The sequence below is a fragment of the Carassius carassius genome, chromosome 46 (genome assembly GCF_963082965.1).
Source record: "Carassius carassius chromosome 46, fCarCar2.1, whole genome shotgun sequence".
Classification (NCBI taxonomy): Eukaryota; Metazoa; Chordata; class Actinopteri; order Cypriniformes; family Cyprinidae; genus Carassius; species Carassius carassius.
In genome coordinates this window covers 66,493-94,321 of record NC_081800.1, presented here as the reverse complement: position 1 = coordinate 94,321, position 27,829 = coordinate 66,493, and the positions used below count along the sequence as shown (strand labels likewise).

The window sequence follows — 27,829 nt, the reverse complement described above, 5'->3', positions numbered from 1 at the left end:
CCTGAGGAAGCAGTTGCCTGGTTTAGAACCTCAAAAGTTATTTTCAACACGTTTGGCTAGTTTGGTGAAAGAGGTAAATGGGTATAAGGTCGTTCATGGGGAGGAGGGGATGAGGGCTGTATGGGGGGGTCTCCCTCGGGTAGGGGTGGGATAAAGTCTTTGGTGTTAAAAATTTAGTACTGGTTATGAGGTTCTGATTGTAATGTGTTGTATCTTTACTTTATGAAATGATTTTTGAGTTCGGAATGATTTTTGAGTTCTGTAGGCTTGGGACATGTATGTTCAGAAAATATGTATTTCTTTGTTACAAGTGATTAATTTGTAAATTTGTATGAGTGTTAATAAAAAAAAAAAAAAAACTGTTCTTATCAGATCGCTTCTCGGCCTTTTGGCTAAGATCACGTATCTTGTCGGACGGTTGAGACTGCGATCGCCTCTTGGAGGTTTCCTGACTCGAGATCTTTTTATATCTTGAGTCACACAACTTCGAGAGGTACATTGAACTCTGCTGCTTCGGGCTCCAACAAGTTTTAAGGTAAGGTCTTTTAATTATTTATTTGGTTATTTATTGTTGTATTTATTGTTGTTTTAAGTTTTTAGGCTGTTGGTGCCTCCATTATGTCGGCTGCCCGTGCCGGCATGCGGAGGCACCACAGCATGTATTTTTTATTCAGGCAGGTTGAGGGGAAGCTCCTTGGAATGTCCCGTATGGACTTTTCCAGGAAGCTGATCCAAAGACCTTAGCTTTTAGATCTGACGACCTGAATTGTTTGATGACTCTGCCCTTGAACAAAGGATTTGATGTCAGTTTTAAAACCGCTTCCCTGCTTAATGACTTTTGGCAAAGGTTTGATTCAGTTAAAGCCCAGTTCTCCATGTTCACTGTCGAGAAACTTTTGGATAACACACTTAAAACTGTGATTGTCAGGATGTTCAATGAAACAGTGACTGGAGATGATATTTGTGTTTGGTTGGGTAGATTTTGCACTGTTCGAGGCCAGCCTGTCAAAGTGTTAGATGAAGATGGCATTTGGACATGCTCCTGGCGAATTCCCATTAAACAATGGGAAGACGCTGGGGGCTACCAGGGCCTGAAACATCTGCCTTCCATGATTGTGCTCGGAGAGAACAGAGGCTACATACATTATCAATATGAAGATGGCATTTGGACATGCTCCTGGCGAATTCCCATTAAACAATGGGAAGACGCTGGGGGCTACCAGGGCCTGAAACATCTGCCTTCCATGATTGTGCTCGGAGAGAACAGAGGCAACATACATTATCAAGGAGTGCCCAAACTCTGCAGGAAGTGTTGCAGGTTTGGTCATCTCGCTGAAGCATGTCAAGAGTTAGTATGTGGGGAGTGTAGAGAAATTGGTCACAGTTTTGATGATTGTACCAATGGCAGACGGTGTAATCTTTGTGGAGAAACAAACCATCTCTACAGAGACTGCCCTAAAAGTTTTGCCAACAAGCTCAAAATGGCCGCCCACACATGGGCAACAAACGAATGAACAAAGGAAAGAGGAGGCGGTCCCTGAGGTTTTGGCGGGAATTTCAAATCCCCAGCCGGCCTCAGGGATTGGGCAGGAAGGAGGAAGTGGGGCGGCCACAGGGGCGGAGTCAGATATTGAACTGGAAAAAGTCACGGAAGGAGAAGTCAGCGAGGAAGAAACAAGCTCTTCCCTAGAAACGGTGTCAGATTTGGTGCAGGAATCCAGTGGGAGTGAATTTGAGTGTTCACTCCCAAATGCTCAAGTGCAAAAAAGACCTGCGGGATCTCCTCTGGTGGAAACAGAGGAGAAAAAAGCTAGGGCAGCACAGCGGCTTGATAGTTCCGATTTGGAAGATTAAGAACGCATGTGGCCCCTAGAATCCCCAAATGAGGTTTCCTTTTTGCACATCAAGCTAAGAACATCGTCGCATAGGGAGTTACTCTGTAGCACCCGATGTGTCGAGCACCTGCTCTCCGGGCCCCAGTTCATCTGGGAGAAAGGAAGGGCAGGTGAAACAAGATAAAACATGATTTTAAGCATATTTTTGTAGTCTTTTAGTCTTCTGTTTAAATGTCTCATACTGTTTTAACCATACTGCTCATGGCCCTCACTATCTCTACCATAAATGTAAGAAGTGTGAGGTCCACCTTGCGAGCACAGAGCATTTTATCCCTTTTAAAGTCTTTTAAGTCAGATTTGTTTTTACTGCAAGAGTGTGCTCTGCCCTTTTTAAGTAACCACAGGAAGTTGGAGGAGATGTGGACCATGGGGCCCTCAATATGGAGTGGCTCCAACTTCAACAAGAATGATGGTGTCGCTATTTTAATAAAAAATTCAAACATCACGGTGAAGGATAGCACTGTGGTGAGGGAAGGGCGGGCTCTTTTAGCAAACTTGACTTTTTTAGGGAGAGATTTTAAGGTTCTTAACGTGTATGGTTTTACAGAAAAAAATGACAGGTATGAGCTTTTAGAAGACCTGCAGCCCCACATGTTAGGCAGGGCTCCCCTAATAGTAGCAGGGGATTTTAACTGTGTTTTATCAAAAACAGATAGGAAGAGAGTAGGAGAAGATTTTAAGGTCGATAAGACATCGGTTTTATTACAAAATTTAGTCAAGGATTTTAAGTTAGTTGACTGTTTTAAACAACTGCATCAAAGAGAGGAGGGCTTCACCTGGTTCAGTGGTGATGGTGCCAGAGCCTCTCGAATTGACTATGTTTTTACAAGGGACTGCCCGCCAACCGATGCAACATTGACCCCTCTCTTTTTTTCTGATCACATGATGCTGTCTTGCACCCTTTCACTTTCCCCGGGTGTGACGGTAGGAGGAGGGATGTGGAAGCTGAACTGTTCCCTATTAGTGGATGAAGAAGTGGTTAGAGAATATAGGGAACAGTTCAGCCAATGGCAGACCCTCCAAGACTTTTATGAGACACGTGCACAGTGGTGGGAAATGGTAAAGGACCGGACAAGACAGTTTTTTAGGAAGGTAGGGAAAGATAAAAAGAATAGGGAAAAGAGATGCATGATGGGGTTGCAAAAAAGATTACAAAGATATTTTAATCTTTTAAATAATGGTTTTGATTTTAGCCAAGAAATAACAGATGTAAAAAAAGAAATGTCAGTTTTATCTCGTATCCAAAGTAAAGGTGTTATCTTAAGAAGCAAAGAAAGAGAAATAGAGGAAGGTGAAAAGTGTACAAGTTACTTTTTTAAAAAGAAAATAACAAGGGGAGGGGCAATAACCAGGGTTAAGGTAGGAGGGAGGGATGCAAACACAACAGAAGAGATTTTAAAAAATGTAGAGGGATATTATGAGGATTTGTATTGTAAAAAAGATGTACACGACGATACGGCAAGGGAAGTTTTACATTTTTTAGTCAAGAATGTTAATGGCCAAAATAAGTTTTTATCCCAAGATTTTACTATTTTAGAATTACATAAAGCTCTTAAAGGTTTTAAAAAGGGCAAGTCCACAGGAGCAGATGGACTTCCCCTAGAGTTTTATCTTACTTTTTGGGATATTTTAGCACATGAATTATTGCCTGTTTTTAACAACTTTGAGACTCTTGACAGACTACCCGACAGTTTTAGGATAGGGATAGTGTCTTTACTGTACAAAAAAGGGGACAGGACTGACTTAAAAAATTGGACACCAATCACGTTTTTAAATTTCGATGGTAAACTTTTTAGTAAGATTTTAGCGACACGCATGTCGACTGTTTTAGAGGACGTGATCCACCCGGATCAAGCTTGTGCTGTGCCCGGAAGAAAGATAACAGACAACCTAGTGCTGATTAGAGACGCCATCTGTTACGCGAGAGACAGAAATATTCGGCTAGTAATCCTAAATTTAGATTTTGAAAAAGCATTTGATCGAGTCTCGCACCAGTACCTTTTCCAGGTACTGGAGAAAATGGGGTTTCCAGAGAGGTTTATAGCCTGGGTGGGACTGCTGTACAAGGGAATAGTCAGCAAAATTCTAATAAATGGGCATCTTTCCAAAGCTGTGAACATACACAGTGGTGTCCGTCAGGGATGTCCTTTATCTCCTCTTCTGTATGTGGCTTGCATCGAGCCACTGGCACAGATCTTGAGAAGGGACAAATGGATCAAAGGACTGGACGTTCCTGGGACGGGTGGACTGACGGCGACCTGTGCTTTATACATGGACGACGTAACTCTTTTAGCCACGGACGTTTTATCCATACGAAGAGCACTGGACTTGACTGACTGGTACGGTCGGGCCTCGGGCGCCAAACTCAATAGAAACAAGTCCGAGGCCCAGCTCTTCGGGCCGTGGGGAGACGTGGACACAGGAGGACTTGGTTTGGTTTTTAAAGACAATGATTTTAAGATTTTAGGCGTTAAATTTGATAAAGACGGAGGTGGACGAGACAACTGGACTGACTTGCTAGGGAAAGCTAGGAAAAGACTGGGGTTTTGGGGACTAAGACAGTTGACAATTGAAGGTAAAATTTTAATTTTTAAATCTGTGATTTTACCTCTGATTTTACTTGTCTGTTCTGTTTTTAGCCCCCCTCGGCGGTTCCTGGTGAGACTGGAGAGGGCGGTGTTTTATTTCCTGTGGGGGTCCAAGTGGGAGCGCCTGAAGAGGGAGACTTTCAAGAAAAGGCCAGAGAACGGTGGAAAAGGCCTCCCAGACCCCCACCTGTTTTTAGGCAGCCGCTTCACCGCCCTGCACATTAGTTATGCCATGACCCCATCCAAAGAAAACAAGACGGCTGCAATGGTGCGATTTTGGATGGGGTCTTACCTAAGAACATTGAAAATTTTACCAGTAGACTTGAAAACCCCAATGTCTTTTAACTTGCCTAAAGAGTACAGTTTTATAAACATTTTTTTAAAGAAATATCTTTTAGAGAGTGAAGATGTCACCATTTTAACTAAACACAAGTCTCTCATTTCTGTTGTGCAGGACCGGGAACCGGTGAGTCCAGTTCCAGGCCTCACACTAGGTGAGGCCAAACAAGTTTGGAGGAATGCTGCTCACCCCGCTCTCCAGAACAGGCACAAGTATTTATCATGAATGGTGGCTCATGAGATCCTCCCGGTCAGGGCGGTTATGCACTCCAGAGGCATGGCCAAAAACCCCATCTGCCCTCGGTCCGGCTGCAATTCCCCGGAGACCGTCCACCACCTACTCTGGGAGTGCGGCGCTGCGCGGGACCTGTGGGCCAAGACCGGCCCCTTGTATTTCCCGTGCCTACCAGCAGGTGGGGCCCAGTTCGGGTACCAGCTCGCCATCCTTGGGGTGGGCCGGGGCTTGAAGGACATGACAGCACAGGAATTCACCTCGCTCTGGCTCACCCTCAACGTCATCAAGGATGCCATCTGGGCCACCCGAAACCTGCTGGTGGGGAAACGCGTTACGGTAACCCTCCATGCATGCGAGCTAAAGGTAACATCAATGCTGCAGGGGTACCGGACGACGATATTCGGACGGGGGGGGCGGGGTCGCATGAAGAGGGTCCCGGCAGGCACCGACCCTGGCTGCCCGTAGATGCACCCTTACCACTCTGGCTACGGGAACAGCGGGCCAGCGGGCCGGAGGAGAGGGGATCTCCGCTGAGCCCATGAAGCAGCATCTCACATGCCTGTTCTGGAGAGTGGGGTGAAGGATAACTTGATAAGGACTCACCCCCGGTTTTGCACAGCAGATGACTTTTAAAGGCTATAAATTTTATAGTTTATCAAATGTAATGGTGTTTTATTGAACAAAAAAGATGCTTGTGTACTATTTTAACTTGTGTTTTTTTACTTTTATAACGTTTAACACCTTTTATAAGACAACATAAACATGGAATATTTTAAAACAATGTTACATATAATGTTTTTTTTTTTAACAATATTGTAATTTGATTTTAAAACTGTGTATTTATTATATGTATTCTGGCATGTTTAAATAATAACAATAATAATCTTTGTGATTGAAAACAAAGAAATGTGTGTGAAAAAGTAAAAAATGCAAATATGAAAATGGTGACAATAAAACTTTTTCGAAAGAAAAAATCTGTTCTTATCAGTTTAATATCTGATACGTCCCCCATCCGGGGACTACATATTAAATGGATTTTTAGATCACGGAGCTGGAGCCGGGGCTTGCTCCGTCCACTCCAAGCATCGGCCTGGTATTGCTGTGTCTCCAGGAACGGTGTGCTTTCCATTTTTGGGGATTGCCGTTTATTGTGTCGAATAGCAGAACAAGGAATGAGATCTGCCATGCTGTGGTGTATTGCGAACTTTTTTCCTGATGCGCCCTCCTGGGGTCTTGGACTCTTCCACGAACGATGCACCCACCTGAGGTCTTTCACAGACGAGGTGATGCATCGAATCAGGTGTGTTTGGTTAAAGAGAGTCATCTAAAACCGGCGTTGGGAAGCACCGGCCCATGAGCTTGGCAGTTTCCAGTTTAGTAACGGAAGGCACCCGTCCTTCCTTTCCTGGAGGGGGGCTAACCGTTGGTGTGGACGGTAGAGACGCAAATCGTACCTCTGGCTGACCGCCTGGGCCTTCATATTTACCTGGCAGTGGAGACACCATGATCAAGAAGGCGGTTCACCCAGGGCGAGGCTTGCCCATTGCACTCCGGCCATGCTGACCCCTGCGAATTCCCCAAATGCGGGAATCTCGACTGCATAATTTATGGTAGTGGGGGACTGCGTTCGCGCTCTCCCCTGAAATTGTTGGTGAAACAAAGCAGAAGAGGTTTTTTCCAGGTTTTTTTTTTTTTTTGCGTTTCAGAATGGGGAGTTCTGTCACATGCGAGGTATGTGTTGTGCGCCTGTGAAACAAAGTCAGTTACGCTCTTGAAAAATCGGACCCTGGAGGGTGGTTCAGTTCGAATATAGCACAGACCTTACTTTGAAAGTCGATTGGACTGACTGCAGCCTAGCTGTAGCTGTCTCCATGTTGTTTGGTTGTCCTTTTTCAATTGGTATTAATTTTGTTGTCGCTTACAGCGCCACTCAGTGGCCTGTCGCAGCGCCCTTTTTCACCTTGCTTCTGACTGAGCCCCTGCACAGGTGTGCCGATTTGGGTGAAGGGATCTCATTCCTTCCTGGAGTTATAGCCATTCGAGCCATCTCGGACACGCCACCTTAGCACGTTTTGAGGTCCCCTCGCCAAGGTAAATGGAAATTTCCACTTTTTTGGGATGATTATTGACAGGCAGACTCCAGAGAAGCTTTCTGTGCTGCTTTGGGTGGGATTGGGCCAAATACCTGGCGCTAGGTTGCAAAAGAAGGTTTTCGACAAAATCCCAAATACCCGAAAATTCCGTCTGAGCGACGAGCCAATCTGAGACCTGCGTCTGGTTCGGCTCGAGCCAAGGATTCCCATGACATAAGGCATGTGGCTCTGCGACGAACCGTTTGGGAGTTACGAGCGATGCCGTACATTCCGTCGCTGCAGTGCCAGCCTCAGGCCGAGCGTGACGAGGCCCGGTGACGTTGCAGACAGGGGAGGGTACTACCATCCCCCAGCGTTTTTAGGTCCCCCAGACTTACCAAAGCCGAGATGGGCATCGCCGTGTCCGGCTTCCTCCCCGCTGCGTCTCAGCGGCATCGCTTCTCGGCCTTTTGGCTAAGATCAAGTGTGATCGACCCAAATGGATGCAACGAGAGAGGATACACCTTTGCCGACCATGGTGGTGCGGCTGAAGAACACTGTCAGGCTACAAGTCAAAGCGGATTCGGACGCAGAGGTGAAAAAGAGATTTGGACGTGACTTCGTGGTGACTGAACTGTTAAGGGAAATTTTTGGAGTTCCAGCTTCTTTGGTTTTTTGTTTACAATATTTTTCATCTTCTGGATTTATGGATTTAACCTTTTTTCAAATAAGAGATTGTGCTGCGTTTTTTGAGGCTTGGGAAAAGAAGAAAGATCATCAGCGTTTGAAGGGCCTCCAGCTGCATCCAGCCTTTGCACAGACTTTTTGCCCTTGATAATTCACCTTTATAACCCTTTTGTGGAGGATGGAGATGTTTTAACCTTTCTGGCCAGATACTGCGAGACAGTGAAAGGGGGAGAGCACCTGAAAGATCGGTTTGGCATCTGGACAGGTAAACGGAGATATTTGGTGAAACTGCGGGCAGATCCAGCATTGCCAGGAGGCCTTGTCCACCCTCCAGGATCCTTTTTCATAGGATCAAACAGAAGATTTCTTCACTATCCGGGTCAGCCAATGTATTGTAGAAGGTGTGGTGCTCGTGGACATGTAAAGGCAGATTGTGCTGGCCAGCGGTGCCGTTTTTGTGGATCGATGGAGCACGTGGCCACAGACTGTCCAGAGCCAAAGACCTGCAGCCTATGTGGGGGAAAAGATCATCTGTACAGAGTGTGCCCTAGGAGGCAGAGATCTTATGCCAGCCTCTTTAAAGAAGCACCGGACTTGCAAACAGATTTTGAAAGTCTGCTGATGAATGTATCAGAGGAAGGAGATGGCCAGAAGGCGGGGCCCTCAGGTTTAAATCACAGAAAAGTCTTGAGGGAGCAAGCAGATGAAATAGGAGATGGGCCAGAACAAAGAGGAGGTGAGGAAGAGGCACATCAGATGGCACCATCGCAAGTGTGGTCTGAAATAGACGTGGCAGAGGTACTTTGTGGGATCTATGAGGATACAGAGCAGGAGGTAGCAGAGACATCAATCAGCGGGGGCCAGCAGCAAGAAGATGTGCTGAACGTTGACATGGGTCAAGGTATAAGGCGACGGAGGCCTTTTGAGGATGGGGCTGGAGAAAGAGAGCGGAAATGCAGCAAATTCCAGACTCAAGAGCGGGGAACCAGACAAGTCTGGGAAGAGGGAGGTGAGATGGATATCGAGGGGAGGTGTTTAGAGGATGAAGGGGCAAAGGGGAAAAAGGAAAACGAAGGTGTCTTGAGAAAGGTTAAATCAATTCTGAGTAAGAGTATGGGGGAAGGGGGCAAAGGAGATGAAGAGTAAGGGGGGAGGGGAGAAGGGGAGGAATGGATGGAAGTATCAGTTGGGAAAGGTAGAGGGAAGAAGAGTTTGGGTAAGGGGAGTATGTGAATTTTGGAAGGGTGACTCAAGGTTTCTTTTGTTTTTTTATGGTTTGTTTAAGGGTGGCAACATTAAATGCAAGGGTACTTAAAATGTTACAGAGGAGGACTTCAATTTATCTTTCTTTAAAGATGTTGCCTTTTGATGTTTGTTTTTTACAAGAATGTCATTTACAAGGAAAAGAAGATGTATCTGTTTTTTCTGCGGGGTGGGAGGTGGGGCCTTCCTGTTGGGGAGTAGGGAATGTAAGATCGGATGGGGTGGGCATTTTATTTTATTCCTGGGAATTCATAATTGAGTCTGCTAATGTGGTGATTCCGGGAAGAGTGGTAGTGGTGGATGCCAGGTGGAGGGGGGTGGCTTTTCGGTTTGTTAATGTGTATGTACCAAGTAAGTTGGGGGATAGGAAGGGTTTTTTAGATAATTTTGCACCAGTCTTGTTTACAAATAGATTGCTAATTATGGGAGGGGATTTTAATATGTCCCTTGATAATGATTTGGGTAAAGAATTGGCACTTTTGGTTGCTGGGTTTTCTTTGCAAGACTCCTTCCGGGGAGCAGGAGGTCAGGAGCCCACCTATACATGGCGAAGTAGCAAGCAGGAGTTTTCCAGGCTGGATTATTTATTCTTCCCGGCACATGTGAAGCTACACAACTATACACAGATGCCAATGTGGTGCTCGGATCACTGTTTAGTGGGGGTGTGGGCAGAGATCGGGGGCATGAAGAGAGGGAGGGGTGTGTGGAGATTTAACACCTCCTTTCTAATGGACAGAACCTTCTGTGTAGCTCTCTATAATTTAGTGGCTGGGTGGAAAAATCTGCGGAGTCTGTTTGAGACTCATGCCGCGTGGTGGGAAGGTTTTAAAGAACGTGTGGCCTTTTTCTGTCATGGTTGGGGTAGAGAGAAGGCGAGGTGCAGGCGGGCTAAAGTAGGTAGGTGGTCTGAGGAATTGCAATTGCTATATGGAGAGGGTGCATTGGGAACAACGGATGGGTGGGCTAGGGCCAGGTACATTCAGGGAGTTATGAAGGATTTTTACTGGAATGAAGCCAAGTCATTTTTGTTGTGGTCAGGTGCACAAAAGCGCCTTTTAGATGAAAGGCCAACAAGGTTTTTCTTCTCCACCGTGCGGAGCCGGCAAAAGCGGAGTTTCATAGAGGGTTTGAGGAAGGATGGAGGGATTGAAGCAACTGTAGAGGGGATGTTTAGAGTTGTTGAGGGCTTTTACAGGGAGCTTTTTAGTTGTAGAGGTTCTACAGGTTGCTCTGGGGACAAGTACTTGGATGCATTAGAGAAAACTCTGGAAGAGGAGGAGAGGGAAGTATTGGAAGGCCCCTTGTCACTGCAGGAAGTAAGCTCTGCGATATCCTCACTCAAAGGGGGCACGGCCCCTGGGTGTGACGGCCTCCCAGCGGAGTTTTATAGGACCGTTTTGCCCTGGATAGGCCCCGAGCTAGTCTGTGTCTATCAGGAAAGTATAGAAAGAGGAGAGCTGCCATCGACAATGAGAATGGGTTTGGTGACATTGGTACACAAGAAAGGTCATAAGGAGGAGTTAACAAACTGGAGGCCAATAACCTTGTTAACAACTGATTACAAGGTGTTGGCCAAGGTGATAACAGAGCGGCTTAAGAAGGTGATTGGGGTGGTAGTGCAGCCAGACCAAACTTGCGGAGTGCCTGGTAGGTCAGGCGTTTTAAACCTAGCTTTGGTGAGAGACATTCTGTACTGGGCGGAACAGCGGCAGCTCCCTTTGGTGATTTTGAGCCTGGACCAGGAGAAAGCTTTCGACAGTGTAAGTCATGCTTTTTTAATGGCCACCCTGGTGTGTATGGGGTTTGGCCCAGTCTTCAGGTCATAGGTAAAGCTGTTGTATAGTAGGGTTTCAAGCAGGATAGGGATAAATGGATATTATTCAGGGAGGGTGGAGCAGTTGGGTGGGGTTCGATAGGGGTGCCCTTTGTCGCCTCTGCTTTATGTTCTGTCTCTAGAGCCCCTGATGGCAGCCTTGAGGGTGGCTGATTCGTTGACAGGCATGCATTTACCTGGAGGCAGGGGTACGTGTGCAAAGGTGTCTGCATATGAAGACGATATGACATTGTTCCTAACCTCAGATCTGGATTTTGAGACAGTATGCAAAATCATTAAAGGCTTTTGCGAGGCTTCAGGAGCGCGTGTAAACGCGGGTAAGTCTTCTGTAATGTTTGCAGGCCAGAGGGCAGAAAGTACAGTTGTGCCAGGTGGGTATAACTTTTGTGCAGAGGGATTGAAGATCCTAGGGACCAGGTTTTTCAGAAAGAATAGCGCTCGGGAGAACTGGGTGGCTAGGTTCAAAGCAGCGCAAACAAAGATAGCTAGGTGGAATTTAAGGGGGCTATTGATGTGGGGTTGCCTGGAAGTAGTGAGGGCAGACCTACTCCCAAGATTGAATTATCTGGCCTATATTTTTCCGGTACCTTTTTTGTATGGTAGGAAGTTGGAGAAGCTGTTTTTTCTTTTCTTTGGAATAACGGTACTGAAATGGTGGCGAGAACACAGATGTACTGCCATGTGAAGGAGGGGGGGAGGGGAGTTCCTTGTATCCCCTTAAAAATGGATGCACTTTTTTTTTTCCTCTTCTGCCCAATTAGCAACACAAGAGGCAGCACATAATGCAAGGATTTTGGCCCAGTTTTGGCTGGCTTTTCCATTGCGATCTATTACCATGGAGGGCAACAATGCCATGGTCAACAAATAGGCCGGCCTATTATCAGAGAGTGGCAGATTTCATAGTGGGGAAATCATGGTGTTTGGAGCAATCTTTGATCCTTCAGCATAGGCGACTGTACAGTAGATTGAGGGACGAGCTAGTGGCAGGGGCAGAGAAAGTTGTCCCGCCATATAGAGTGGGTTGGGCCATGTTGCAGCCTACTTATTTGACTGGGTTTTGTAAAGATTTAAATTGGTTGGCAGCCCTGGGTCGGCTGCCTGTGAGGGAGCGGCTATACAGACATGGCTCAGGGAGGTCGCCAAAGTGCCCAGTTGGCTGTGGCCAGGACGAAACTGTAGAGCATACCTTCTGGTCCTGTCCGGGGGCAGTTACATTCTGGAAGTTAGTGACTACGTGGTGGGAAAGTTGGGGGGGACCGAAAATCACAAAGAACCTAGTACTCTATGGGGAAGGGTTGGAAGGCTTTGTAAAGGAAGAAAGAATAGTAATTTGGGTGGTGGTTTCAGAAGGGAAACATGTACTGTGGGAATGGAGAACTGATTGTTTAAGAAAGCAAATACCTCGTTTGGCGTCAGAGACTGTGTTTTTGCGACTGTTGAGTAAAATAGTTACTGAGGTGAAAGCATTTAAATGCTGTTTTGGGGAGGAAAAAACGAAGAGAGTGTGGGGGGGGGGTTGCCAAAAGTCGGAGTGGGGTAAGCAAAAGGGCAATTATTTAGCTTGGGTTTGTTTTTCTGTTTTATTTTTCTTTTTTCATGGAATGTCTATTTTGTGGGTAATGGAATTTTCACTTTTGAAGAACATATACAATGCTTTGATGAATAAAGGTTTATTCTGTCTGTTTCTTAAAATGTAGCGGTTAAGTTATACACCAGTCTATTTAGCCTGTTTCTAAGAAGAGCCACATTGTATAAGAGAAAAGTAAGAATTGTGTTGTATTGATGGTTATACTTTCTGATGGAATGAATGCTTTGGTTTAATAAAAAAAAAAAAAAATCTGTTCTTATCAGTTTAATATCTGATACGTCCCCCATCCGGGGACTACATATTAAATGGATTTTTAGATCACGGAGCTGGAGCCGGGGCTTGCTCCGTCCACTCCAAGCATCGGCCTGGTATTGCAGTGTCTCCAGGAATGGTGTGCTTTCCCTTTTTGGGGATTGCCATTTATTGTGTCGAATAGCAGAACAAGGAATGAGATCTGCCATGCTGTGGTGTATTGCAAACTTTTTTCCTGATGCGCCCTCCTGGGGTCTTGGACTCTTCCACGAACGATGCACCCACCTGAGGTCTTTCACAGACGAGGTGATGCATCGAATCAGGTGTGTTTGGTTAAAGAGAGTCATCTTAAACCGGCGTTGGGAAGCACCGGCCCATGAGCTTGGCAGTTTCCAGGCCAGTAACGGAAGGCACCCGTCCTTCCTTTCCTGGAGGGGGGCTAACCGTTGGTGTGGACGGTAGAGACGCAAATCGTACCTCTGGCTGACCGCCTGGGCCTTCATACTTACCTGGCAGGGGAGACACCATGATCAAGAAGGCGGTTCACCCAGGGCGAGGCTTGCCCATTGCACTTCGGCCATGCTGACCCCTGCGAATTCCCCAAATGCGGGAATCTCGACTGCATAATTTATGGTAGTGGGGGACTGCGTTCGCGCTCTCCCCTGAAATTGTTGGTGAAACAAAGCAGAAGAGGTTTTTTCCAGGTTTTTTTTTTTTTTTTTGCGTTTCAGAATGGGGAGTTCTGTCACATGCGAGGTATGTGTTGTGCGCCTGTGAAACAAAGTCAGTTACGCTCTTGAAAATCGGACCCTGGTGGGTGGTTCAGTTCGAATTTAGCACAGACCTTACTTTGAAAGTCGATTGGACTGACTGCAGCCTAGCTGTAGCTGTCTCCATGTTGTTTGGTTGTGCTTTTTCAATTGGTATTAATTTTGTTGTCGCTTACAGCGCCACCGAGTGGCCTGTCGCAGCGCCCTTTTTCACCTTGCTTCTGACTGAGCCCCTGCACAGGTGTGCCGATTTAGGTGAAGGGATCTCATTCCTTCCTAGAGTTATAGCCATTCGAGCCATCTCGGACACGCCACCTTAGCACGTTTTGAGGTCCCCTCGCCAAGGTGAATGGAAATTTCCACTTTTTTGGGATGATTATTGACAGACAGACTCCAGAGAAGCTTTCTGTGCTGCTTTGGGTGGGACTGGGCCAAATACCTGGCGTTGGTGGCAAAAGAAGGTTTTCGACAAAATCCCAAATACCCGAAAATTCCGTCAGAGCGACGAGCCAATCTGAGACCTGCGTCTGGTTCGGCTCGAGCCAAGGATTCCCATGACATAAGGCACGTGGCTCTGCAACGAACCGTTTGGGAGTTTCGAGCGATGCCGTACTTTCCGTCGCTGCAGTGCCAGCGTCAGGCCGAGCGTGACGAGGCCCGGTGACGTTGCAGACAGGGGAGGGTACTACCATCCCCCAGCGTTTTTAGGTCCCCCAGACTTACCAAAGCCGAGATGGGCATCGCTGTGTCCCGCTTCCTCCCCGCTGCGTCTTAGCGGCATCGCTTCTCGGCCTTTTGGCTAAGATCAAGTGTCTGGCTTGGAGGAAGAGACAGCGATCGCCTCTTGGAGGTACTTAGGTTGTGTTTTGCCATAGCACGTCCTACACCATCTGAGAGGTATATTGTATTGCTTTGAGCATACTTTTTTATTATTTATTGTCTTTCATATTGTGTTGTGCTTGTTTTTTTTAGGAGGAGTTTTTTATTGAGAAACTGGTCTTAAGGTAAGTTATTTCTGTTTTAAGTTTTCTTTTATTGTTGTAGTAATATTTTAGTTTGTTTAATCTCTTTTAGCTGTGGGTGCTTCCAACATGTCGGCTGCCCGTGCCGGCATGCGGAGGCACCACAGCACTCGATTCCTGTTTTTAGAAAAAGATGGTAAGTTAATGGAAATGTCTAGGTTGGATTTTTCAAGGAAAATGATGCAAAAACTTCTAGGTTTTAACCCTGCTGATTTAAATTGCATTCTAACCCTGCCTTTTAATAAAGGCTTTGATGTGAGTTTTAAAAATGCAGCACTGTTAAATGACTTCTGGCAGTGCTTTGACACACACAAGACCCAGTTTTCCATGTTTAAAGTTGAGAAACTAACTGATAACACACAAAAAATGGTTATCGTTAGAATGTTCAATGAGACTGTGAATGGAGAAGATATTTGTATATGGCTGGGTAGATTTTGCACTGTAAGGGGCCAGGCTATGAAGGTTTATGATGAAGACGGCATTTGGAATTGTTCCTGGAGGGTCCCCATTAAGCAATGGGAAGACACCCAGGGCTTCCAAGGTCTGAGGCATTTACCACAAATGATAGTTCTGGGAGAAAACAGGGGCTACATCCATTACCAGGGAATGCCCAAACTCTGCCGGCGTTGTGGGGAGTTTGGACATCTTGTCGAAGCATGCCAGAAAGTGTTTTGTAACAAGTGTAGAGAAATTGGACATTCCTTTGAAGAATGTCCAAATGGCAGAAGGTGTAATCTTTGTGGAGACCTGTCTCATCTTTACAGAGATTGCCCCAAATCGTTTGCCAACAAAGTTAAGTCACACAAAATGGCAGTTGAGGAGCAAGTGCAACAAGTTAACGAGGAGGCGGGGCCAAATTCAAATCTCCCGCCAAACCCTGTGGCCAAACCATACTATTGGAGCAGATGAAAAGGAGGAGATGGAACTCCACCAATCCCTAATAGAGAAAGAAACGGAGTGAGATGAACAGAGCAAGGATGGGGATAGTGAACAAGACAACCAAGAACAGGAAAAGGTAGTGGAGGAGAAACGAGAGATAGAGGTAAGTAATGATCTTCCAGGAGTTATACTGAGAGGGAAAAAAAAGGATTACCCGATCTCCCATTGAGGAGAAAAATGAGAAAAGAGATCGAATGGGATGGCAATCAGATTCCTCCTCATCAGAGGATCTGAACCGGCTTTTCCCACTCAGTTCCCCAAACGAAATATCCTTTTTGTCAATAGAACTCCAAACATCAACCCCTAGAGCTAGCTCAGGGGGGAAACAGCTTCAATCTCCGGATTCCCCAAAAAGGGAAAAAAGGAAAAGCTGGTTTCACAAGATACAGATATCTTTTTTAATTGAAATTTTAGTTATTTTTTGTCTTCTAAAATGTCGTATTTATCCCTTTTAACTGTTTTTATCATGACACTCACACTCTCTACCTTAAATGTAAGAAGTGTGAGGTCACAGTTGAGAGCTCAAACGGTTTTATCCTTTTTACAAACCCAAAATAGCGATATCCTGCTTTTACAAGAATGTACTTTACATTTTATGTCCAATTATAGGAGATGGGAAGAACAATGGCCTCATGTATCTGTGTGGAGTGGATCAAATTTTAACAAAGCAGATGGAGTAGCCATTTTAATTAAAAATCCTCAGCTCTTGGTGAAGGGTAGCACAGTGGTGAGAGATGGGAGAGCTCTTTTAATAAATCTGTCCTTTTTAGGACATGATTTTAATATTTTAAATATGTATGCCTTCACAGATAAAAATGAAAGGAACGACCTTTTAGAAGACGTGCAGTCCCACCTTTTAGGCAAGACCCCATTTATTTTAGCAGGGGATTTTAATTGCATCTTAAGTAAAAATGATAGAAAAGGAGAGAGAGGGGATTTTAAAATGGATAAAACGTCAATTTTACTACAGAACATTATAAAGGATTTTAAATTGACTGACTGTTTTAGAACCATGCATCCTGAGGAAAAAGGATTCACCTGGTTTAGTGGTGATGGCACTAAAGCCTCCCGTATAGATTATATCATTATACCACGTTATGCTTTCTTGCACCCTTTCTTTTCCCACAGGTGTGACGAAAGGTGGTGGGATTTGGAAGTTAAACTGCTCCCTGCTGAAAGACATAGAGATCACAACAGACTACAGGGAGCAGTACAGCCAATGGCAGACTTTACAAGACTTTTATGATTCACGAGCACAGTGGTGGGAGATGGTAAAGGGAAAGACCAAGACCTTTTTTAGATGGGCAAGGAAAAAGAAAAAATTAAAGGAAAAAAGACGAATGGTGGGACTGCAAAAGAGGCTACAACGTTACTTTTATCTTCTTAGTCTGGGTTTTGATTTTAACAAAGAAATTAAGGAAGTTAAGAAAGAAATGTCAGAATTAGCAGAGGTCAAAAGTAGAGGTGTTATCTTCAGGAGCAAAGAAAGGGAAATAGAGGAAGGCAAAAAATGCACAAGATACTTTTTTAAGAAAGTCATGGACGGAGGTAGAGCAATATTTAAACTGAGAAATAAAGAAGGAGAAACAGTGACCAACACAAAGGGTATTTTATCATTAGTAGAAAGCTTTTATGAAGAACTCTATGAAGAAAAGGCAAGTGACAATAGTATTTTAAGTAAAATTTTAACAAGCATAGAGAAAACAGTAAAAGAAAATACCAGTCTGACAAAAGACTTCAACATTTCTGAGATAGACAAAAGTGTTAAAAAATTCAAAAAAGGAAAAACTCCTGGAGTTGATGGACTCCCTCTTGAATTTTATTTGACCTTTTGGGACATTTTAAGACAAGACTTACTGGCGGTTTTTAATGACTTTGAAAAGATCGACCAGCTCCCTGACAGTTTTAGGATAGGAATAATGACCCTACTACACAAAAAAGATGACAAGACCAACCTAAAAAACTGGCGTCCTATAACCCTTTTAAACTTTGATTGTAAACTTTTTAGTAAACTTTTAACAACACGAATGTCAACAGTTTTAGCAGATCTGATCCACCCGGATCAAGCCTGCGCTGTCCCTGGGAGAAAGATCACAGACAGCCTCTTACTGATAAGAGACGCCATCTGTTATGCGAGAGACAGAAATATTCGGCTGATAGTTTTAAATTTAGACTTTGAAAAAGCATTTGACCGAGTCTCGCACCACTACTTGTTTCAAGTTTTGGAAAAAATGGGGTTTCCCAGGAGGTTTTTAGCTTGGGTGGGATTGCTGTATAAAGATAAAAATTTGACAGAGACGGGGGAGGGAGTGGAAACTGGCATGACGTGTTGGTTAAAGTGCGGAAAAAACTAGGTTTCTGGGGACTGAGACGTTTGACATTTGAAGGAAAGGTTTTAATCATAAAAGCCGTGGTTTTACCCCTGGTTTTATTGTTGTGTTCTGTTTTATTTCCACCCAGACTCTTTCTTGCATCCCTGGAACGTGCAATGTTTTATTTTTTGTGGGGGTCCAAGTGGGAGAGACTTAAAAGAGCAACCATGAAGAAAGCACCCCAAAATGGAGGAAAAGGAGTGCCAGACCCCTACTTGTTTTTAGGAGCTTTTTATACTGCACTACATATAAAACATGCCCGAACCCCATCCAAACAAGACAAAACAGCAGCCATGACCCGGTTTTGGATGGGGTCCTACTTAAGAACTCAAAACATTTTACAGATTGACTTGACAACGCCGGTTGCCTTTGACCAACCCCCAGCTTACACCCACATAAAGAAGTTTTTAAAGAAATTCAATTTGGAAAAAGAAAGTGTGACCGTTTTAACTAATCATCGCTCCATACTCTCTCTTGTGCAGGAATGGGAACAAGTGTGTCCAGTGCGCGGGCTCACTCTAGGTGAAGCCCAAAAAGTTTGGCGGAATGTATCCCACTCAGCTCTTCACAACCGACACCGAGACTTGGCTTGGATGGCTGCCCATGAGATCCTCCCGGTCAGGGCCGTGATGCACTCCCGAGGCATGTCAAAGAACCCCATCTGCCCACGGCCCGGATGTGGCGCACCCGAGACCGTGAAGCACGCCTTCTGGGAGTGCAGCGCTGTGAGGGACCTGTGGGCAACAGCTGGCCCCCAGCAATTCCCGTGCCTGCCAGTAGGGGGGGTCCTAGACTACCCAATGGGAAGAGGAGGGGTGAGCCAAGAGGAAATGCCAGCAAAAACACCCCCTAAGCTATGGCTCACCATCATCTGCATCAAAGACGCCATATGGACCTCCAGAAACCTACTGGTAGGGAAGCGCATGCAGGGGTCCCTCCACGCCACCATCCAGCTGGCTAAATCAAGGCTGCAGGAGTACACCGCATGTCGCCATTCGGATGTGGAGGGTCAGAGCTTCACGGGAAAGGTCCCCATAGCCACGAGCCCTGGCTGTCCGTAGATGCCCCCAAACACCTGAAGTGGGGCAGCGGCGCCACGGTTTAAGAGGATCTCCTCTGGGCCAGAAGGGTCAAGTCTCTGGGACTGTTTTTGAGGAACTGAGTTAATGGTTTAACCTCTTATTTTTTTAAAGGACATACCCGTTTTTGTACAACAGAAGAGAAACATTTTAAACCTGTCTTTCGATTTTAATAACACTGTATTTTTAACACTACAGATACACAACACAAACAAACACTCCACACAAAATGTTTTTATTTTTGTATCAACTTGTTTAACAGTTGTTTTGGAAAAAAAAAAAAAAAAGTCTCCAAAGCAACCAATGTACTATTTTTTTTAACAAAAAAATAGTGTGCATGTAACCAGAGATTATTGTGACAATCAAACTTTTTCGAAAGAAAAATCTGTTCTTATCAGTTTAATATCTGATACATCCCCCATCCGGGGACTACATATTAAATGGATTTTTTGATCACGGAGCTGGAGCCGGGGCTTGCTCCGTCCACTCCAAGCATCGGCCTGGTATTGCAGTGTCTCCAGGAACGGTGTGCTTTCCCTTTTTGGGGATTGCCGTTTATTGTGTCGAATAGCAGAACAAGGAATGAGATCTGCCATGCTGTGGTGTATTGCGAACTTTTTTCCTGATGCGCCCTCCTGGGGTCTTGGACTCTTCCACGAACGATGCACCCACCTGAGGTCTTTCACAGACGAGGTGATGCATCGAATCAGGTGTGTTTGGTTAAAGAGAGTCATCTAAAACCGGCGTTGGGAAGCACCGGCCCATGAGCTTGGCAGTTTCCAGGCGGCACCCGTCCTTCCTTTCCTGGAGGGGGGCTAACCGTTGGTGTGGACGGTAGAGACGCAAATCATACCTCTGGCTGACCGCCTGGGACTTCATACTTACCTGGCAGGGGAGACACCATGATCAAGAAGGCGGTTCACCCAGGGCGAGGCTTGCCCATTGCACTCCGGCCATGCTGACCCCTGCGAATTCCCCAAATGCGGGAATCTAGAGCTGCATAATTTATGGTAGTGGGGGACTGCGTTCGCGCTCTCCCCTGAAATTGTTGGTGAAACAAAGCAGAAGAGGTTTTTTTCCAGGTTTTTTTTTTTTTGCGTTTCAGAATGGGGAGTTCTGTCACATGCGAGGTATGTGTTGTGCGCCTGTGAAACAAAGTCAGTTACGCTCTTGAAAAATCGGACCCTGGTGGGTGGTTCAGTTCGAATATAGCACAGACTTTACTTTGAAAGTCGATCGGACTGACTGCAGCCTAGCTGTAGCTGTCTCCATGTTGTTTGGTTGTCCTTTTTCAATTGGTATTAATTTTGTTGTCGCTTACAGCGCCACCGAGTGGCCTGTTGCAGCGCCCTTTTTCACCTGGCCTCTGACTGATCCCCTGCACAGGTGTGCCGATTTGGGTGAAGGGATCTCATTCCTTCCTGGAGTTATAGCCATTCGAGCCATCTCGGACACGCCACCTTAGCACGTTTTGAGGTCCCTTCGCCAAGGTGAATGGAAATTTCCACTTTTTTGGGATGATTATTGACAGGCAGACTCCAGAGAAGCTTTCTGTGCTGCTTTGGGTGGGACTGGGCCAAATACCTGGCGCTAGGTTGCAAAAGAAGGTTTTCGACAAAATCCCAAATACCCGAAAATTCCGTAGAGCAACGAGCCAATCTGAGACCTGCGTCTGTTTTGGCTCGAGCCAAGGATTCCCATGATATAAGGCACGTGGCTCTGCGACGAACCGTTTGGGAGTTACGAGCGATGCCATACTTTCCGTCGCTGCAGTGCCAGCGTCAGGCCGAGTGTGACGAGGCCCGGTGACGTTGCAGACAGGGGAGGGTACTACCATCCCCCAGCGTTTTTAGGTCCCCCAGACTTACCAAAGCCGAGATGGGCATCGCCGTGTCCGACTTCCTCCCCGCTGCGTCTTAGCGGCATCGCTTCTCGGCCTTTTGGCTAAGATCATGTATCTTGTCGGACAGTTGAGACTGCGATCGCCTCTTGGAGGTTTCCTGACTCGAGATCTTTTTATATCTTGAGTCACACAACTTCAAAAGGTACATTGAACTCTGCTGCTTCGGGCTCCAACAAGTTTTAAGGTAAGGTCTTTTAATTATTTATTTGGTTATTTATTATTGTATTTATTGTTGTTTTAAGTTTTTAGGCTGTTGGTGCCTCCACCATGTCGGCTGCCCGTGCCGGCGTGCGGAGGCACCACAGCGTGCGTTTTTTATTCAGGCAGGTTGAGGGGAAGCTCCTTGGAATGTCCCGTATGGACTTTTCCAGGAAGCTGATCCAAAAGACCTTAGCTTTTAGATCTGACGACCTGAATTGTTTGATGTCTCTGCCCTTGAACAAAGGATTTGATGTCAGTTTTAAAACTGCTTCCCTGCTTAATGACTTTTGGCAAAGGTTTGATTCAGTTAAAGCCCAGTTCTCCATGTTCACTGTCGAGAAAGTTTCGAATAACACACTTAAAACTGTGATTGTCAGGATGTTCAATGAAACAGTGACTGGAGATGATATTTGTGTTTGGTTGGGTAGATTTTGCACTGTTCGAGGCCAGCCTGTCAAAGTGTTAGATGAAGATGGCATTTGGACATGCTCCTGGCGAATTCCCATTAAACAATGGGAAGACGCTGGGGGCTACCAGGGCCTGAAACATCTGCCTTCCATGATTGTGCTCGGAGAGAACAGAGGCTACATACATTATCAAGGAATGCCCAAACTCTGCAGGAAGTGTTGCAGGTTTGGTCATCTCGCTGAAGCATGCCAAGAGTTAGTATGTGGGAAGTGTAGAGAAATTGGTCACAGTTTTGATGATTGTACCAATGGCAGACGGTGCAATCTTTGTGGAGAAACAAACCATCTCTATAGAGACTGCCCTAAAAGTTTTGCCAACAAGCTCAAAATGGCCGCCCCACATGGGCAACAAACGAATGAACAAAGGAAAGAGGAGGCGGTCCCTGAGGTTTTGGCGGGAATTTCAAATTCCCAGTCGGCCTCAGGGATTGGGCAGGAAAGAGGAAGTGGGGTGGCCACAGGGGCGGAGGCAACGGAACAGGAAATGGTCATGGAAGAAGAGGAAAGTGAGGAAAAAACCAATTCCTCACTAGTAACAGTTTCGGATGGGGTGCAGGAATCTACCGGGAGTGAGACAGAGTGTTCACTCCCTAACGCTCAGGTGCAAAAAAGACCTGCGGGGTCTCCTCTGATTGTAACGGAGGAGAAAAAATCTAGGGCAGCATATAAGCTCGATAGTTCCGATTCGGTAGATCTGGAGTGCATGTGGCCCCTAGAGTCCCCCAATGAGGTTTCCTTTTTGCACATTAAGCTAACAGCATCGTCGCCAAAGGAGCCACAAAAGGTTCCCTCTGTGGCCTCTGAAGCGACAGGCATTTGCCCTCCTGATCCCAGCTCGTCTGAGGAAAAGGAAAGGCAAATGCAACAAGATATAACATGATTTTAATCATATCTTTGTAGTCTTTTTACTGTCTTCTGTTTTAAATGTCTTATACCTTTTAACCCTACTGCTCATGGCCCTCACCATCTCTACTATCAATGTAAGAAGTGTGAGGTCCACCATTAGAGCACAGAGTATTTTGTCCCTTTTAAAATCTTTTAAGTCAGATTTGTTTTTATTACAAGAGTGCTCTCTGCCCTTTTTAACTAGGTACAAGAAAATGGAGGAGCTATGGTCCGCAGGAGCCTCCATATGGAGCGGATCAAATTTTAACAAAAATGATGGAGTTGCGGTTTTAATTAATAATCCTAACATCTTGGTGAAGGGCAGCACTGTGGTGAGGCAAGGTCGGGCACTTTTAGTAAATCTGACCTTTTTAGACAGGGATTTTAATGTTCTTAATGTATATGGTTTTACGGAAAAGAATGAAAGATATGAGCTTTTAGAAGACTTGCAACCCCACATGCTAGGTAGGGCCCCCCTAATGGTAGCAGGGGATTTTAATTGTGTTTTATCCAAAACAGACAGGAAAAGGGTAGGGGAGGATTTTAGAGTGGACAAAACATCGGTTTTATTGCAGGGTTTAGTCAGAGATTTTAATTTAGTCGACTGTTTTAAAATGTTGCATCAAAGAGAGGAGGGCTTCACCTGGTTCAGTGGTGATGGTACCAAAGCCTCTCGAATCGACTACGTTTTTACAAGGGACTGCCCGCCGACCGATGCTACATTAACCCCCCTCTTTTTCTCTGATCACATGATGCTGTCTTGCACCCTTTCACTGCCCATGGGTGTGACGGTAGGGGGAGGGCTGTGGAAGCTGAACTGTTCCCTGTTGGAAGACAAGGATATAGTTTTAGAATATAGGGAACAGTTCAGCCAATGGCAGACCCTCCAAGACTTTTACGATACACGTGCACAGTGGTGGGAGATGGTAAAGGACCGGACTTGACAGTTTTTTAGAAAGATAGGGAAAGAAAAGAAGAGTAGGGAAAAGAAACGCATGTTGGGGTTGCAGAAAAGACTACAAAGGTATTTTAATCTTTTAAATAATGGTTTTGATTTTAACGACGAAATTCAGGAAGTAAAAAAAGAAATGTCAGTTTTAGCCAATGTAGAAAGTAAAGGGGTCCTTTTAAGAAGTAAAGAGAGAGAAATAGAAGAAGGCGAAAAGTGTACCAGATATTTTTTTAAGAAAATAATAACAAGGGGTGGGGGGTTAACCAGGGTTAAAACAGGCGATAGGGAGGCTAACACAACAAAAGAGATTTTAGAGGATGTGGAAAAATTTTATGGGGCATTATATAGTTTTAAAAAGGTACACTTTGACACTGCAAAAGAAGTTTTAAATTTTATTGAGGAAAGGGTTGACTGTCAAAATGAGATTTTAACCCAAGATTTTAACATCTTAGAAATCCAAAAAGCTCTTGGAGGTTTTAAGAAGGGGAAGTTTCCAGGAGTGGATGGACTTCCCCTAGAGTTTTATCTAACATTTTGGGACATTTTAGCACAAGAGCTTTTGACAGTTTTTAAAGAGTTTGAGACCCTCGACAGACATCCAGACAGTTTTAGAATAGGGATAGTTTCTTTACTTCACAAAAAAGGTGACCGGACTGACTTAAAAAACTGGAGACCCATAACACTTTTAAATTTTGATTATAAGCTTTTTAGCAAAATTTTAGCAACACGCATGTCAACGGCTTTAGAGGACGTGATTCACCCGGATCAAGCTTGTTCTGTGCCCGGAAGAAAGATAACAGACAGCCTAGTGCTGATCAGAGACGCCATCTGTTATGCGAGAGACAGAAATATTCGGCTAGTAGTCCTAAATTTAGACTTTGAAAAAGCATTTGACCGAGTCTCGCACCAGTACCTTTTTCAGGTACTGCAAAAAAGGGGTTTTCCAAAGAGGTTTGTAGCCTGGGTGGGACTGCTGTACAAGGGACTAGTCAGCAAATTCCTTGTAATCGGGCATCTTTCCAAAACTGTGAACATACACAGTGGTGTCCGTCAGGGATGTCCTTTATCTCCTCTCCTGTGTGTGGCTTGTATCGAGCCACTGGCACAGATCTTGAGAAAGGATAAATGGATCAAAGGACTGGACGTTCCTGGGACGGGTGGACTGACAGCAGCTTGTGCCTTATACATGGACGATGTTACTCTTTTAACCACGGACATTTTATCTATACGAAGAGCACTGGACTTGACTGACTGGTACGGTCGGGCCTCGGGCGCCAAACTCAATAGAAACAAGTCTGAGGCCCAGCTCTTCGGGCCGTGGGGGGACGTGGACACAGGAGGACTTGATTTGGTTTTTAAAGACAACGATTTTAAAATTTTAGGTGTTAAATTTGATAAAGAGGGTGGAGGACGGGAAAACTGGACTGACTTTCTAGGGAAAGTTAGGAAAAGACTAGGGTTTTGGGGACTAAGACAGTTGACGATTGAAGGTAAAATTTTAATTTTTAAATCTGTGATTTTACCTCTGATTTTACTTGTCTGTTCTGTTTTTAGCCCCCCTCGGCGGTTCCTGGTGAAACTGGAGAGGGCGGTGTTTTACTTCCTGTGGGGGTCCAAGTGGGAGCGCCTGAAGAGGGAGACAGTCAAGAAAAGGCCAGAGAACGGTGGAAAAGGCCTCCCAGACCCCCACCTGTTTTTAGGCAGCCGCTTCACCGCCCTGCACATCAGTTATGCCATGACCTCATCCAAAGAAAACAAGACGGCTGCAATGGCGCGCTTTTGGATGGGGTCTTACCTAAGAACTTTGAAAATTTTACCAGTAGATTTGAAAACCCCAGTGTCTTTTAACTTGCCTAAAGAGTACAGTTTTATAAAACATTTTTTAAAGAAATACCTTTTAGAGAGTGAAGATGTCACCATTTTAACTAAACACAAGTCTCTCATTTCTGTTGTGCAGGACCGGGAACCGGTGAGTCCAGTTCCGGGCCTCACACTAAGTGAGGCCAAACAAGTTTGGCGGAATGCGGCTCATCCTGCTCTCCAGAACAGGCACAAGGACTTATCGTGGATGGTGGCTCATGAGATTCTCCCGGTCAGGGCGGTTATGCACTCCAGAGGCATGGCCAAAAACCCCATCTGCCCTCGGTCCGGCTGCAATTCCCCGGAGACCGTCCACCACCTGCTCTGGGACTGCAGCACTGCGCGGGACCTGTGGGCCAAGACCGGCCCCCTGTATTTCCCGTGCCTACCAGCAGGTGGGGCCCAGTTCGGGTACCAGCTCGCCATCCTTGGGGTGGGCCGGGGCTTGAAGGACTTGACGAAACAGAAATTTACTTCGCTCTGGCTCACCCTCAATGTCATCAAGGATGCCATCTGGGCCACCAGAAACCTGCTGGTGGGGAAGCGCGTTACGGTAACCCTCCATGCATGCGAGCTAAAGGTAACATCAATGCTGCAGGGGTACCGGACGACGATATTCGGACGGGGGGGCCGGGGTCGCACAGAGAGGGTCCCGGCAGGCACCGACCCTGGCTGCCCGTAGATGCACCCTCACCATTCTGGCTACGGGAACAGCGGGCCAGCGGGCCGGAGGAGAGGGGATCTCCGCTGAGCCCGTAAAGTAGCATCTCATGTCCCTGTTCTGGAGAGTGGGGTGAAAACCGACTTGATAAGGACTCACCCCCGGTCTTGCACAACAGATGGTTTTTTTTTATTGGTTTTTATCCAATAAATTGTTTTTTTTTTGTGTTTTATCAATGAAATTGGTTTTATTAACATGCATATGAGGCTTGTTTGCTTTTTTAAATTTGTATTTTACTTTTGAAACCGATCGCACCTTTTAAACACACCTCAAATATGGACTTCTAAAAACAAGCAAAACACTGTGGTTTTAATCAAATGTTTTTTAACAATGATTGTCTCTTTCATTTTACCATGTGTATTTATTATATATTATATGGCTTGTTTTAATGTGTGCTTGAAAAGAAAAATGTGTGTGAAAGTAAAAATGCAAATGGAAAAAATTTAACTGGTGACAATAAAACTTTTTCGAAAGAAAAATCTGTTCTTATCAGTTTAATATCTGATACGTCCCCCATCCGAGGACTACATATTAAATGGATTTTTAGATCACGGAGCTGGAGCCGGGGCTTGCTCCGTCCACTCCAAGCATCGGCCTGGTATTGCAGTGTCTCCATGAATGGTGTGCTTTCCCTTTTTGGGGATTGCCGTTTATTGTGTCGAAAAGCAGAACAAGGAATGAGATATGCCATGCTGTGGTGTATTGCGAACTTTTTTCCTGATGCGCCCTCCTGGGGTCTTGGACTCTTCCACGAACGATGCACCCACCTGAGGTCTTTCACAGATGAGGTGATGCATCGAATCAGGTGGTTTGCTGACCCCTGCGAATTCCCCAAATGCGGGAATCTCGACTGCATAATTTATGGTAGTGGGGGACTGCGTTCGCGCTCTCCCCTGAAATTGTTGGTGAAACAAAGCAGAAGAGGTTTTTTCCAGGTTTTTTTTTTTTTTGCGTTTCAGAATGGGGAGTTCTGTCACATGCGAGGTATGTGTTGTGCGCCTGTGAAACAAAGTCAGTTACGCTCTTGAAAATTCGGACCCTGGTGGGTGGTTCAGTTCGAATATAGCACAGACCTTACTTTGAAAGTCGATTGGACTGACTGCAGCCTAGCTGTAGCTGTCTCCATGTTGTTTGGTTGTCCTTTTTCAATTGGTATTAATTTTGTTGTCGCTTACAGCGCCACCGAGTGGCCTGTCGCAGCGCCCTTTTTCACCTTGCTTCTGACTGAGCCTCTGCACAGGTGTGCCGATTTGGGTGAAGGGATCTCATTCCTTCCTGGAGTTATAACCATTCGAGCCATCTCGGACACGCCACCTTAGCACGTTTTGAGGTCCCCTCGCCAAGGTGAATGGAAATTTCCACTTGATGATTATTGACAGGCAGACTCCAGAGAAGCTTTCTGTGCTGCTTTGGGTGGGACTGGGCCAAATACCTGGCGCTAGGTTGCAAAAGAAGGTTTTCGACAAAATCCCAAATACCCGAAAATTCCGTCAGAGCGACGAGCCAATCTGAGACCTGCGTCTGGTTCGGCTCGAGCCAAGGATTCCCATGACATAAGGCACGTGGCTCTGCGACGAACCGTTTGGGAGTTACGAGCGATGCCGTACTTTCCGTCGCTGCAGTGCCAGCGTCAGGCCGAGCGTGACGAGGCCCGGTGACGTTGCAGACAGGGGAGGGTACTACCATCCCCCAGCGTTTTTAGGTCCCCCAGACTTACCAAAGCCGAGATGGGCATCGCCGTGTCCGGCTTCCTCCCTGCTGCGTCTTAGCGGCATCGCTTCTCGGCCTTTTGGCTAAGATCAAGTGTTTGGATTGGAGGAAGAGACAGCGATCGCCTCTTGGAGGTACTTAGGTTGTGCTTTGCCATAGCACGTCCTACACCTTCCGAGAGGTATATTGTATTGC

At 45.7% G+C, this 27,829-nt stretch overlaps 1 protein-coding gene, 1 long non-coding RNA gene, 4 other non-coding genes and 3 pseudogenes across 6 annotated transcripts; all 9 read left to right on the top strand.

The window, feature by feature from the left end:
* Positions 1 to 369: 369 nt before the first annotated feature.
* Positions 370 to 25,136, top strand: LOC132129346 (uncharacterized). Its single transcript, XR_009428493.1, has 3 exons — positions 370 to 535; positions 22,597 to 22,723; positions 24,898 to 25,136. It is a non-coding gene; the product is annotated as an uncharacterized LOC132129346 (long non-coding RNA).
* Positions 6,010 to 6,184, top strand: LOC132129855 (U2 spliceosomal RNA; annotated as a pseudogene).
* On the top strand, positions 6,536 to 6,699 carry LOC132129832 (U1 spliceosomal RNA). Its single transcript, XR_009428606.1, has one exon. It is a non-coding gene; the product is annotated as a U1 spliceosomal RNA (small nuclear RNA).
* Positions 12,720 to 12,903, top strand: LOC132129852 (U2 spliceosomal RNA). Its single transcript, XR_009428618.1, has one exon. It is a non-coding gene; the product is annotated as a U2 spliceosomal RNA (small nuclear RNA).
* Positions 13,255 to 13,418, top strand: LOC132129817 (U1 spliceosomal RNA). The gene has a single exon (XR_009428591.1). It is a non-coding gene; the product is annotated as a U1 spliceosomal RNA (small nuclear RNA).
* Positions 16,636 to 18,972, top strand: LOC132129581 (uncharacterized). The gene is made up of 2 exons (XM_059541213.1): positions 16,636 to 16,755; positions 17,945 to 18,972. Exon 2 carries the CDS (start codon positions 17,973 to 17,975, stop codon positions 18,915 to 18,917), a length of 945 nt encoding a protein of 314 aa, XP_059397196.1. The 5' UTR covers positions 16,636 to 16,755; positions 17,945 to 17,972; the 3' UTR covers positions 18,918 to 18,972.
* Positions 19,297 to 19,472, top strand: LOC132129854 (U2 spliceosomal RNA; annotated as a pseudogene).
* LOC132129840 (U1 spliceosomal RNA) lies at positions 19,813 to 19,977 on the top strand. Its single transcript, XR_009428613.1, has one exon. It is a non-coding gene; the product is annotated as a U1 spliceosomal RNA (small nuclear RNA).
* Positions 25,137 to 26,382: 1,246 nt separating the features above from the next.
* On the top strand, positions 26,383 to 26,556 carry LOC132129864 (U2 spliceosomal RNA; annotated as a pseudogene).
* The last annotated feature ends 1,273 nt before the right edge of the window (positions 26,557 to 27,829 follow it).